The sequence below is a fragment of the Trachypithecus francoisi genome, unplaced genomic scaffold, assembly GCF_009764315.1.
Source record: "Trachypithecus francoisi isolate TF-2019V2 unplaced genomic scaffold, Tfra_2.0 Lachesis_group13, whole genome shotgun sequence".
Lineage (NCBI taxonomy): Eukaryota > Metazoa > Chordata > Mammalia > Primates > Cercopithecidae > Trachypithecus > Trachypithecus francoisi.
Window position 1 is genome coordinate 102,849,812 of NW_022681458.1, and position 14,627 is coordinate 102,864,438.

At 34.3% G+C, this 14,627-nt stretch overlaps 1 protein-coding gene and 1 long non-coding RNA gene across 2 annotated transcripts in view; both read left to right on the top strand.

The window, feature by feature from the left end:
• The first annotated feature begins 4,747 nt into the window (after positions 1–4,747).
• On the top strand, positions 4,748–12,653 carry LOC117095053. Its single transcript, XR_004441792.1, has 3 exons — positions 4,748–4,861; positions 9,414–9,542; positions 12,536–12,653. It is a non-coding gene; the product is annotated as an uncharacterized LOC117095053 (long non-coding RNA).
• A 1,011-nt stretch (positions 12,654–13,664) lies between these two features.
• LRP1B (LDL receptor related protein 1B) overlaps positions 13,665–14,627 on the top strand; it is a 303,637-nt gene continuing 302,674 nt past the window's right edge. Inside the window, exon 1 of the mRNA XM_033229413.1 lies at positions 13,665–13,707. Coding sequence (XP_033085304.1) covers positions 13,665–13,707 — 43 coding nt within the window. The remainder of the gene's footprint in view (positions 13,708–14,627) is intronic.

Sequence of the window (14,627 nt, forward strand, 5' to 3'; positions counted from 1 at the left end):
TTGTCTTTTGTTGCCATTGCTTTAGGTGTTTTATTCATGAAGTCCTTGCCCATGCCTATGTCCTGAATGGTACTGCCAAGGGTTTCTTCTGGGGTTTTTATGGTTTTAGATCTAATATTTAAGTCTTTAATCCATCTTGAATTAATTTTTGTATAAGGTATTAGGAAGGGATCCAGTTCCAGCTTTTTACATATGGCTAGCCTATTTTCCCAGCACCATTTATTAAATAAAGAATCCTTTCCCCATTTCTTGTTTTTGTTAGGTTTGTCAAAGATTGATGGTTGTAGATGTGTAGTTTTATTTCTGAGGCCTCTGTTCTGTTCCATTGGTCTAAATCTCTGTTTTGGTACCAGTACCATGCTGTTTTGGTTACTGTAAACTTTTAGTGTAGTTTGAATTCAGGTAGCGTGATGCCTCCAGCTTTGTTCTTTTTGCTTAGGATTGTCTTGGCAATGTGGACTCATTTTTAGTTCCATACGGACTTTAAAGTAGTTTTTTCCAATTCTGTGAAGAAAGTCATTGGTAGCTTGCTGGGGATGGCATTGAATCTATAAATTACCTTGAGCAGTATGGCCGTTTTTACAATATTTATTCTTCCTATGCATGAGCATGGAATGTTCTTCCATTTGTTTGTGTCCATTTTTATTTCTGGTCAGGGCAGTCAGGCAAGAGAAAGAAATAAAGGGTATTCAATTAGGAAAAGAGTAAGTCAAATCGCTGTTTGCAGATGATATAAGTGTATATTTAGAAAATCCCATTGTCTCTGCCCAAAATCTCCTTAAGCTGATAAACAACTTCAAGCGAAATCTCAGGATACAAAATCAATGTTCAAAAATCACAAGCATTCTTATACACTGATAACAGACAAACAGCCAAATCATGAGTGAATGGGAATTCACAATTGTTAAAAAGAGAATAAAATATCTAGGAATCCAGCTTACAAGGGATATGAAGGACCTCTTCAAGGAGAACTACAAACCACTGCTCAACGAAACTGGCGCCAAGATTCTTAATCTTATTTTCTGATTGCAACAATACATTCTTTACCTCAATATGACTGTAGTTAATTTTGAAATTATCTTGAGGTCAGGGTATGATAGATATTAATTTAACTAATATTTTATTTTTCTTTGTTGTGATCTCCATCTCTTTCTAGTATTAATAAGTTATCTTAAAAATTAACTTTCAACACTAATTGAGAATCATAAATTTTTTATTGGGTAAGAAGGAAAGGGACATGCATGCAGGCTTATAAGGCAGGTGGACAGACAGGAAGCCAGCAATGGTCAGCCTAAATACTTTAGGTTAGATCCAGGAAACATCCTAAGCACCCTAAAATGTTTTGGCTTAATGCTGAATTCACTAAAAAAATGTATTTTCCTCTTTAATTATATCTACAAAGTCGACATATAAAAAATAAAATGCATACAATTGTTGTTTTCTTAAAATAGTCATAATGGACCATTATAGTGTGATTGGGATATATACACTAGGGTTTACTTCCTGCTTGGCTATAGATCAAACAGTCTAAAATCATGAAAACTTGAAGGAGCAATGGAACAGATGACACCCAATTAAAAGATAAATATAGGCTGAGTGCTGTGGCTCACACCTGTAATCCCAGCACTTTGAGAGGCCAAGGTGGGTAGATCATGAGATCAGAAGTTCAAGAGCAGCCTGACCAATATGGTAAAACCTTGTCTCAACTAAAAATACAAAAATTAGTTGAGAGTGGTGACATGTGCCTGTAGTCCCAGCTACTCAGGAGTCTGAGGCAGGAGAATCACTTGAACCTGGGAGATGGAGTTTGCAGTGAGTCAAGACTGTGCCACTGCACTCCAATATGGGTGACAGAGTGGGACTCCATCTCAAAAGAAAAAAATAATTTTACGTACAGTTACTTTTTTATGATAATTCTGGAAGGTATAATAATTTTAGATTTGCCAGTGTAACTCGTTTGTTCTTCCTTAAAATACAGAATAATTGTTTAAATACTGTTGAGGAATACTCCAAATAGAGGGCCATAGAAACACTAAATTCACACTTTTCCAGCAAAGATACACCGATGTATTATTATTTTGTGCTATGAACATGGAATTCAGAATATTTTTCACCCAAATATTATTCTTTGGCCTTAGGCTCACTCAATTTAAAGTTGTATATATATTTTTAGCTTTATTTTATGTTTATTAACTAAGTGCCACTCTGTTATAATTTAAACTGATTTTACATTACTGTACTTTTTCTGTTCTAGGACTCAATACTGGATTGGATTGGATTATCATGTCTCCTGGGTCTCTGTTCTGGGACGATTTCTCAGTCTTTCCTTTATTTTCATAACCTTGACATTCTTTAGGAAAACATCTTAGCTCTTTTAAAGTTTACTTATTATTTATCTCTTTCAGTTCAGGGAGTATTAATGTTTTATCTACCTATATTTCAGAAGTCTAAAATTAATTTGAATTGTTTGACATTACGTTTTATATTTTATCACAGTTCAAAACAAACACAAATGTGAAGAAAATTATTTTAGTTGTCCTAGTGGAAGATGCATTTTGACTACCTGGATATGCGATGGTCAGCAAGATTGTGAGGATGGACTTGATGAATTCCACTGTGGTGAGACATTGTATTTAGCTTTACTTTTGTTAACCTTACTATTACTTATATGTTAGTATTCTCTTATACAGGGATTTTATCCAAAATATTGTCAGTTGATTTTAACTAATTTATGTTTTTATTAGATAATAAAAAATGGTAAGTATTAAAATTAAAACAAAAGAGTTTATAATGAAGACTAACACTCTTTGGTCCTAGACTTTTCTTTTAGCCTTCTGTGTTTTTGTTGAATAATTACTTCCATCAGTTTATAATACAGGTGTAATAAAGTTATACCTTTTTAAAATTTATTACCTTTAGGTTGTACCTAATATATTTGCTTTCTGCTATAAAATAAGGATTTGACACGCACTACTTGTTATATTTCCCCCACCTATTATTGGCATCTGCATGGGGAATTGGGTCTAACACCCTATGGACACCAAAACCCATGGATGCTCAAGTCCCTTATATAAAGCCGCTTAGTATTTGCATATAACCTATGCACATCCTCCTGTACATTTTAAATAACCTCTTGATTACTTATAATGCCTAATGCAATGTAAATACTGTGTTAATTGTTGTTTCATTGTATTGTTTTTATTTGTATTATATTTTATTCTTGTATTGTTATTATTTAATTTTATTTTTTCAAATACTTCTGATCTGTGGTTTGTTGAATCCATGGATATTAACACACACATGTGGAGAGCTGACTGAATATTATCATACTGAAATTTTCTACTAATTACATGTATAGTTTTCAATAATATACATAAACTTCTATTTCTTTAAACTTTTGCCTTTCATCTTCTACCTCCTAATTTCTGTATGTGTACACTTTATTTCATGTTATGTTGTCAAACTAGGAAAGCATTTTTAAATTTATTTTCTAAAATGTATGGATTTTGTGATTTGCAAATCAAAGAAATTTCCAACAGGAAAGCAAGGTATATATTACTATTTACATTTAGCACAAACAACATACACTGTGGTGAATAGATAGAGTAGAAAAAAGATTAAAAACAGATTCTCTGTGAAATGTCAAACTCCCCTAAAAGTAAATGTCATCGTGAAATGTGAAGGTGCATTTTGTTTGATTAAGATGCTATATATCTTTACATTGGAGCCAGATTTTGAACAAGACTAGCAGAGAACTTCCAAAATACCATATGTGGATTCATAATTTCTGAACAGTGGCCGTTACATGATCCCATCTTCTTTAATTTTACTTTTTCCAAACTTCAGTTTTCTAATGTTCTCTGTTTTACTGGTCATCTAATTAAGCATTTTAAGTGAAAATGCAAAGTTTTGCAACTGTTTATGAAATCAAAAGCAAAATTGCTATTTTTACAAGAGTTTATATTTTGAACACCTTAATTTGGAAGGATTTTACTTTTGAATATTTTCTAGTGATAAATATGCTGGGTAAAAGGGGAGGCTGGGAATGGAGGAAAGCAATAACAAAATTGGCTTTGGAAATAAATGGAGTCTATTGTTATTATAAAAACATAATCTAATAATAAAAAAGTCAGCAACTATGCCAGTTGATTTAGGTGTTATTAGTCAGGTATAACAAACTCAAGTGTTTCCAAGGAAGCAACACAAAAACATCAACACAGTTGCTAGATTCCAAACTGTCAGATTGTCTTCAAGCTATAACCTCCTTAGTCACCCACTTTTAAAAACAAACCTATCTGCTGGTCAGTCCACCATATTGTTACCTTACTTAGGATGTAAGTTTTTTCTCTTGGCTCAAATATAGATTTAAAGTTTAAAAGTATGACTAGACTACACCATAAATATTTATTTTATATATGTACATCACACATTAAAAAAAAAAAAAGAAAGAAAGAAAACAGACGAATATACCTGGAGTAGAGTGACCAGTATTAGGACTACCTCAAAGGCAAGACTTGTAAGAATCACGTTAAAGAAATAATGGTTGTATAAACTGGAAACACAGGGGGAATATGCAAGCTGATGCCAAAATTTCATAGAATTATCATAGAGAAGACGAATTTGGCTTCTTTTATTATAGGATGGTTGATTTTAGCAGAGTCTAAGAATGAATTTTCTCGTTGTTGGATCTGTTGTAAGACGGTCTCAACCTAATTTTGTTTTCCTTTTGTTTGTTTTCTAGATTCTTCTTGCTCTTGGAACCAATTTGCTTGTTCTGCACAAAAATGTATTTCTAAGCATTGGATTTGTGATGGAGAGGATGATTGTGGGGATGGATTAGATGAAAGTGATAGCATTTGTGGTGAGTTGTCTATTTTCTGTCCTCAATCAGTTTTTAAGCATTATATATGCTCTGTCATTTTAGAGCATACACAGAATTTGCTAATTTATTAAAATTAACATACAATTTATGTGTACACTTCTAGGTAGCTGTTTTTATTATTTTCATGACAATCCATTATTCTGTTATTTTTTATATATAAATCTGTTTTTCAGTATTTGATATTTTTCCTTAATGTTACCACAATAAATGTATTTGTACATTTTGTGTATAGTTTTCAGTGACTTCCTTGAAGCAAATATCAAAGACTGAGATTGCAGGGTCAAATAATCAAACAGTTTTTTTCATGATGCATCCTATATGCCACTGTTACCCTCCAAAATTAGTATACTAATTTATACTGCCACCAGCCACACATGCTGTTTATGTGCATATGTTGTGTGTTATAGTCATCCTTATTGCTGAATTGTTTTAAATAAGAAGTAAAGGAAGATGGCTATTTTATATGATATTAAAATGCAGTTTAAAATGTAGCTTTATAGGATTAGAGGTATTAGTATCAAATATCTGTATTTACTATATGTCAACTATAAGGTCAGTATAATTGCATTTTAATATTCACAAATATTTAACAAATAGTTAAATAGAATTATTCACTGAGTTTCCTAAGGGGTAAAAGAAGGAAACAAGCTAATCTTTAATTTTTTTTTTTTCTAACCGGCTAAGAATTTCACTAATTTGTGTAGATGTCTTTTGGTTGTCTATGTAATCTATTTCTGTACATACATTCGTACCTGTAGATATATATTCTTTACTCATTACGTCAGCCTTTGGTGGCAGCTGTGACCATCCTCTTTTATGAAGAGAAGGACCCAAATCATAGAATAAGGTGTATGTATAGATTTTAGTGTATTTAACACCTCTTTTAAATTTCAGGGTTTGTGGACTGCTATTTCTGTCACAAACATGGAGAAAGGTAGTATTTTATAGTATTCAAGCTAAACTGAAGTTCTTTGTAAACAATATGAAATTGGAGATATTCTTGAAAGCAGGCGATTTATTTTCTTGTGTTTAAGTCACTCAAAATCTACTTTTTGCTTACACAACTGAAACAATCTACAGTTATACCACAGACAAATAGAAAGATCACTATCAAAAAGCTATGAACAAAGTAAGTCAGTAGCCAATTAGATGTCTGACAGTCTGTTTCCTTTGCTATTATTTTTAAAAATGATTTTAATGAAAGAATTACCTATTTACAATAGGATGAGCACGGTTTCAATCTCTAAAATTATCTTACCTTTGACTTTTGTTAACCTCTGCACTAAATGGCGCCATTGATAACACTGTACTTTCTGAATGGGCACAATATTATGAGGGCAAAAATCTCTAAAGTCGTGTGGAGGTGAGTTCTCCCACATCTGCATTTGCAAGCTGTGTAATCATAGACCGCTTCGTTTTATTCCTTATTTTGATGATTCCTTACCTATTAATTGGATACAAAAAGATTTATCCCTATATAAGTATATACCTAGTATGATCATCTAACATAACCAATGCACACTATATTTATGAGGTTTTTCTGATTTTATTTCTCCTGCCTCACTTCTTTGTCAAAGTATTGTCAGTGTCCTAATAATGCTTTTTTATTAAAGACTAATAAGAAAATGGACATATTTACCTACAATCAAAATACTGAGCTAATTTGCTTTAATTATGAGCTGTATTTTATGTACTAACTACCAAGCTTGAGACACACAAAGAAAATGCTGCTTTAGACCAATCATCTGTCAATGAACTGAACCTCATATTTTAGAACAGGAAAATAATTTTGTAAATAATTTATCTCACTTGTTTTCAACCTTTGGAGTACAAAAGATCCTTCTCAGAAGTGTATTAAAAATGTAGTTTCCCAATTTCCAATTCAGAATATTCTGATGCAGGATGTAAACACATTCTTTATTGATATGCATAGAGTGATTCTGATCTGGAATATTGAGAGTCCATTTTGAAAACCATGGTCTAGTTTATTCCTATCTTTTGAGAGATGAAAAAAGAGAAACTCACAGAAATTAATAAATTTGCCTGAGGTCACTCAGATAATTAACTATGACAGAGGTATGAGCAGAATTCAGATTCCGAAATATTAAATAGGATAGTGACTCTTATCAATCAAATATTATCCGAGTGGGTGTGCAAGATGGATCTAGTGGAATTTATCAACGTGTCTTTCTTCTCCCTAGGGATTCTTTTCCCTGAGGAAGGCAATATGTCTCCAGATGGCAGTGGCAACTATGAAATAAAGTCATGAATTTTTTCTTTGGTCCATTTTCTTCCCAATTGACTATGATGTTTTGGCATGTTCTTAACACAAAATCTGTTGAATACTGTCAAGGGAGCCAGAAAATTAGCTACAAAGAGCCTTATGCCATTTTATAGCTGGAGTATCTTGGTAATTATCCAGTCATACCCATCATTTTAAAGATAGGGTAATTCAGACACTAGTCTTCACCAAGGTCATACAGAATTGGATTTCTCCACTGCCATATAAGGGCTCTTTCTATCAGACTGCCTTGAGAACAAATTAAAGTGATAATATGGTGGTAGACAAGAAATTTTACATTTATCAAAACTTCCTTAAGAGAAAAAAATGCAGTTAGAAAAATCTCAAGCTAAAAAGTAAAAATGTTATACAAAGCACTGAATTGAGAATATAATAGTAAAAAGGACACTTTATGTTTTCATGGCAAGCTTAAAAAGGATAGATAAGGAGGAATAATATAAAAATACTTTCTGTGGAAAGATAATTGTATTATAGAAAATACTAAAGACATACTAGTTAGCAAACAAAATCATTTTTAAATGAAGGTACCTTTATTTAAAAGATTATTTTCTAACTTCTTCCAGTATTATATAACATGTTAAACTTCATTCTGTTAAATAGATCCTCAATTAAATAAGCAAATCTAGATTACTGGGGGATTTGTCAACATTCACTCTTCATCCTTTCCTTCAGGCTAAGGTATATGTCAAGAACAGGTATGTTTATGTTGCAAAAGACTCCTCGAGGATTGTATGGTGATACCCCACTGCTTACCATATTGAAAACATTACCTCAAAAAGAATATTCTGCTCCTAACAACTCTGGCTGAAAAGTAAGAGGATAAATGATAATCCAATTAAAACACATTGGCTACTGCTTTCAATTATTAGAAACAAATATTTTTCATCTAGTCACTTATATTTCCTTCCTGGAGATAATATTCTATTTTCAGCAATTCAGCAAGTTTCTTTTTTAGCATCTATTCTGGGTAACTTTGGGTCATAAGAAAGTAAAATTTAAAAAAAAAGAGAGATTTAGGATTCACTCAGGTACTTTTACAAACAAACAGAACATTCAAAACATTCATTGTATATAACTGCACAGGGACTAGGAAAACATCAGGAGAGAGGGTCATTTGACATATGGCTACCCTATGATCATAAGTGGAAGGAAAGAGGAACCTTTTGTACTTAAGAGTCCAAATCAACAAGCATTTTTTGAAAGACATTATCATGCAAATAAAGAAACATTGCAATGATAGAGCAAAGGTAGATTCAAATTATTATGCATGAAAAAAATGGAATGTGCATACATTTTTTCTTTTGGTACTACAGGATGGAGAGTAATAGTAAGGACATGAGTGGTCAAAAGATGGTGCTTAGGATTCAGCGGGTTCTGGACTCCCAGTGCAGCATGGGGAATCATGTGAAACTTGTGACTTTCTTTTTTTTTTTTTTTTTTTGAGACAGAGTCTCGCTCTGTCGCCCAGGCTGGAGTGCAGTGACCGGATCTCAGCTCACTGCAAGCTCCACCTCCCGGGTTTATGCCATTCTCCTGCCTCAGCCTCCTGAGTAGCTGGGACTACAGGCGTCCGCCACCGCCCCTGGCTAGTTTTTTGTATTTTTTAGTAGAGACGGGGTTTCACCATGTTAGCCAGGATGGTCTCGATCTCCTGACCTCGTGATCCGCCCGTCTCGGCCTCCCAAAGTGCTAGGATTACAGGCTTGAGCCACCGTGCCCGGCCGACTTTCTGCAAGCTTTTCAACTTCTCCGAGCCTTGGTTTTCTTTTCTGTAAAAAACATACTAATAATAGTTCTATGGATTGGGCTTATTGTGTGGATTAAATGAGTTAATATGTTAAGTGTTTAGCACATATTAAGCAATAAAAATGGCATTATTTCAATTACTATTATTTTTCTAGTTTCAGTCCTTTAGAAATGTTATCTCAGTGTGTTCACAATTCTATGATATTTCTATGCTTTGCCACATTTTACAAGGATAAAATACATTATTTTCTACCATGTAGCTTTAAGAAATATAACACTATAGCTAGGAAATAATACCTTCTTAGATAAAAATGTATAGACGACTACAGGGGAAGAATGATGTTTAATGATTCCCAATAACTACTATCGCCTCCTTATAAGCAATATTCTTCTGCTTCCCCCCTTACTACAGAAAATGTAAATGGTAGACATTTTCCAGTGGACACAGAGTGGTCTTAATGGCATTATGTTTTTGCGTTTCAGGTGCCGTAACCTGTGCTGCTGACATGTTCAGCTGCCAGGGCTCTCATGCCTGCGTGCCCCGGCATTGGCTTTGTGATGGTGAAAGGGACTGTCCAAACGGAAGCGATGAGCTTTCCACAGCAGGCTGCGGTATGAACACTGGCCAGGGCTGCATGTCAAAGAAAACTGCTACAGCATCCTTGGGCATTTGTTTTTGTAGTATTTGCCGTAGCACATTTCCCATTGCTTTCCCAATTCCTGGGCCCGTAGGTAGTACTGGACTTAATCAGGTGGGATGTTGTTATCACAGTCGTTCTGCAACCTCTTTAACTACCGTTCAATGTTTCAAACATGCGCAGTCGGATTACCCATTTTAAAACCATTTTGATAAACACAGACTTATCATTTCACTTCTCAGCGAATGTAACTGCACTTTATGTGTACGAGTACAGTAGGTTTGGTACTTTTGCTTTTGCGTCATCCACCACCATCCCTCCTGCAGGCTTTTAGATTGTCTATTATAGAAACTCTGGGAATGACTTCTCTGATCCTAAATAGCTACTGATTAGGAGGTCAGTAAACACCTATCAGTCCTATGGATAGGGTATTAACCCTTGGGTCGTGTAAAAATAGTATGGATATAGCCGAATGAAGCTGAGGGATCAGAGGAGCACCTTCGGAGGTCAGGCAATTTACTAAGTTTCTGACTCTAAGTCACCTCAGGAAATTTTCAGAGTATTACTCAACAGTAAACTTTTAGATGAATTCCTTTGCATGATCAGGAGGATGAAGGGACTGAATATTTGAATGCAGATCCCAAGGTCACATAGGGGATCTGTTGGGCTGAGCAATTTGTCAGAAATAATGCTGCGAACTCCACTTGTTAAAATGAATTCTGCCAGTCATCTCTCCAATGGCTTGCCTTCACATCTTTTGTATTTGAAGCCATAATGTAAGAGAGAGAAAGAGAGAGTGTGTGTGTGCGCGCGTGCGCGTGTGCATGGGTGTGCACATGTACATGAGGAATAAAGCAGAAAAGAAAAAAGAAAACTTCGAGGCAGACCTATTTGCACAGAACTCATCCTATTGTAGAATAATTCACTTTGATCTTGAAACTGATATGTGTGTCTGTAAAGGTCAATGGGGCCACTGAGGGCTACATAATAAAGGATTATGCATCAATTCAGGAATCCAGATGGTCCCAGTATGCTGTTGCTATTGTAGCAAGTTAACACTCTGGGAGGCATATTAACACTTTTGGACCACATGGGTACTATTAAGTAAATTATGTTAAAATGCAGCAAATTGTACTCAAGTGATCTGAAAGTGTTAATGCCAAATAAGTCACTGTTGCTCAGTGTTTTAAAGATTAACTCATGTATTGGAATTGGTGTAATTCACCTGAGTTATCCAAGCTGGCATACAGTTCAAAGTTAAGAGGAGTTAGTAAAATCAGAGTTTTACTCTGATTACAACAGGCAGTTGTTCACGCTACTTCTCTGTGGCTTCTACACAGCTTTAAAAAACTCTTTGCTAAAAGTAAATTATGCCTGATTACATTTTAAAAACCCTTATGTTTTACCTACACTATGTCAATAATTTCTGAGATAAAGGGAGAGATTTATTGGTTCATGGAGACTGGGATGGTCTGGGGAGAGGGGGCTACAGGCAATGGGAAAGAATATTGACAACACCTGTATCTTAAGTGTTAAAGTGATGTATATAAAATATACTATTCCAATCACAAAGAAATATTATGTAAAATATCCTACTAATATGTAAAATGCCTCATGGAATGATTTCAAGAAAAAGTGATGATATTATCTGAGTCTTGAGGAGCAAAGAAGCAGAAAGGTATTTCATGGGGAGAAAAGTGCTTATTAAGACATGGAATGGAGAAATGGAAGACACCTAAGTTTTTCAAGTACCCGCGTTACATATCAATTATTGGAATTGTTGCTGTTATTTGCATTATTGAATTCTCACAATATTGTAGTGAACTGTTTTGAGGAATCTGCCAAAAATAATTATTATATAAATAGGAGTTTAAAGAGCACCTAGACATTTATTAAATACTTAAAATGAGCCAAATCTGCTTCACATACATTATCTATTCCTTATAGGAAATTTATCAGATACTTTTTTATCCCTATTAAACAGATAAAGAAACAAATGCACCAAGAAGGTAAATTGCTTCCTTAAGAATACAAATATAAGTGCCACAGCCACTTTCTATAAAATCTTTCTCTTTCTAGCATTCTACAACAGCGTATAGCAGATTATTGCTATTTGCAATACCCCAAACCTTGAGTCCTGCATAGCATTTACCTTTTAAATATAAGCAAAGATTACTGAAAATATTTGAATGAACCTTGCAAACCTCTTATGATTCTATGCATATGGTATTAATTTTTTATTTCTCTGCACTAGTTATGTTCTTTTGAATTTTTGCTGAAAATTTATCGATCACTTGGATCAACCATTTTTCCCACTTGTTGGAACATTGTTTTCATGGATCAATATTCCTAAAGGGTCAATATTCCATTTCATTTGTGTGGTACTTATGGTGGGGCTGATGACATCAAAGATCTTACCTTTACCTAATTCAACACCCTACTCTGGAAGTTATCAAAAAGTTTTATTTTATTTTTTTAAAGACAATAACATTCTAAACCTTCTTAGTTTTCTTTACACTTCCTTTATGAACATTAATATTGTTCTTTGCAGGTCTATTTTTCACAAGGTAGCAACATTGTTATTACTTTACCAGCATTACTGTCGGCATAAGTTCAAAAAAAAAAAAGCCAGAATATTATTAGCTGAGATATTTTTTCTAACATATGAACATTTGAATTCATTCTTCACCAAATTTAAAATCGCTACATGGCTTGAATTCAGGGTCACTCTGGAATAGTTGAATTCATGAATACTAAATCCTTGAATTACGTGCATTTATATTCAGACATTCTAATATAAATATGCAATTATTAGCTCATCTGATGTATTGAATATTATGCAAAGTTTTCTTTTTCTCAGTTACTATGAGTTATTGGATATGATTTTACATATTCCCCAAGCGCCTAATATGGGAGAAGATAAAATATGTACTAATCTAACTTTATTTTTTGTGATATCTTTCTTAGCTCCCAATAATACATGTGATGAAAATGCTTTCATGTGCCATAATAAAGTATGCATTCCCAAGCAATTTGTTTGTGACCATGATGACGACTGTGGAGATGGCTCTGATGAGTCACCACAGTGTGGTAAGTATGTCTAAAACTTCATGAAGGAGATTCCTAGGCTGAGTCTTTCAAAAGTAGTATGTAAATAAATAACTAAAGCAACAAACAAACACATTTCTTAGTGTCATCAAGAGCCAGTGAATTCAGTAATACAAAATCACAGCACCTATAACTTATTTAAGCTCTAGTATAATACATTTATTTGGAAATCATACCTGTTTGCAGTATATTTGCATCAGTATATTGGAAAATGTTTATACAAATGTCTTTGGGCCAGGTGTGGTGGCTCATGCCTGTAGTCCTAGCACTTTGGGAGGCTGAGGCAGGTGGATCACCTGAGGTCAGGAGTTCGAGATCAGCCTGGCCAACATGGTGAAACACCATCTCTACTGAAAATACAAAAATTACTTGGGCATGGTGGCACTAGCCTGTAATCCCAGCTACTCCAGAGGCTGAGGCAGGAGAATTGCTTGTACCCAGGAAGTGGTGGTCACAGTGAGCCGAGATTATGCCACTGCACTCCAGCCTGGGTGACAGAGTGAGACTCCATCTCAAAATAAATACATTAAAAAAAAAATCTTTAGTTTAATATATTTTGAAATACTTGAAATCTGAAGACAGTATATCGCTGGCTTGTTCAGTTGTATAGCCAAATTAAATATTTGGGTAAAAAAATAATATAATTCAGAATTATCAGAAAAACCAGATACTTAATATTTTCTACCCTTTATCTTTTGATGTATTCAATGATTGGATAAAATTTAGTGTTATTATCTTGAAATGTATATTGCCTTTACATATATTTTTCTACATGTTATATATACTATCTATACAACATATAACTTTAATGATAACGTCAATATATTAAAAATGCTCAGTTGAAGTTGAACTCTAATGTGAATATAATGTTTTTGTAAAATATTTGAATGCATAGACGTGAATAAATGTATATAATGAAAAGCTGTGAACTTTATATATGCTCATAGAAGGCAACAGATTTAGTGCCTTCCTTTTTCCTCCCTGTGCAATGTCTATAGCCTTGGCCTTTGATATGAACCTCACTGAAATTAGTGGGTATCAGTTTTTATGATTATTTCAGCATGAAGTCATACATTTGATGTGATATTTTTAAGGCTACATCATAACACAAGATATAAATCTGAAGCAGAGTTATATCCAATTGAATACCTCCCCTCTGCTAGACATTATATTTGGTTGATCCAGAGGTGAATGAGACAGAGAGGCCCCACTTGGAAAAGTCACAGACAAAAGGAAAAAACAGAAATTCAATGTAGTACCATAACATATTATGTCAAATAGAAACGAGAATCACAATGAGATCAGAGCTGAGAAGAATCGTTCTTGAGGGAGGCACTAAAGAATAGAAGCTGGGAATGTTAGTAAGAGGAAATCCTATGAAATGCTAGAGAGCATGGTGTGGTGGTTAATAGCATGAACCCCAGAGCTGGAGAGCCTGGGTTCAAGTCCTGGATCTTCCACTTAACAGCTATGTGACCTTAAAAAGATCACTTCACTTCCCTGGGCCTCAGTTTTCCATCCATAAAATGTGCTTAATTACAAGGTTTAAATGTTAGGACTGTTCAGAGAATTAAATGAATATATATATATATATATATATATATATATATATATATTTTTTTTTTTTTTTTTTTTTTTTTTTGAGATGGAGTCTCGCTCTGTCGCCCAGGCTGGAGTGCAGTGGCGCGATTTCGGCTCACTGCAAGCTCCGCCTCCCTGTTTCACGCCATTCTCCTGCCTCAGCCTCCTGAGTAGCTGGGACTACAGGCGCCCACCACTGGGCCCGGCTAATTTTTTGTATTTTTAGTAGAGATAGGGTTTCACTGTGGTCTCGATCTCCCGGAGACCTTGTGATCCGCCCGCCTCGGCCTCCCAAAGTGCTGGGATTACAGGCTGAATTTATATTTTTAAAGTTCTTAGAGCAGTTTCAGGAACAGTAAATTCTATATGT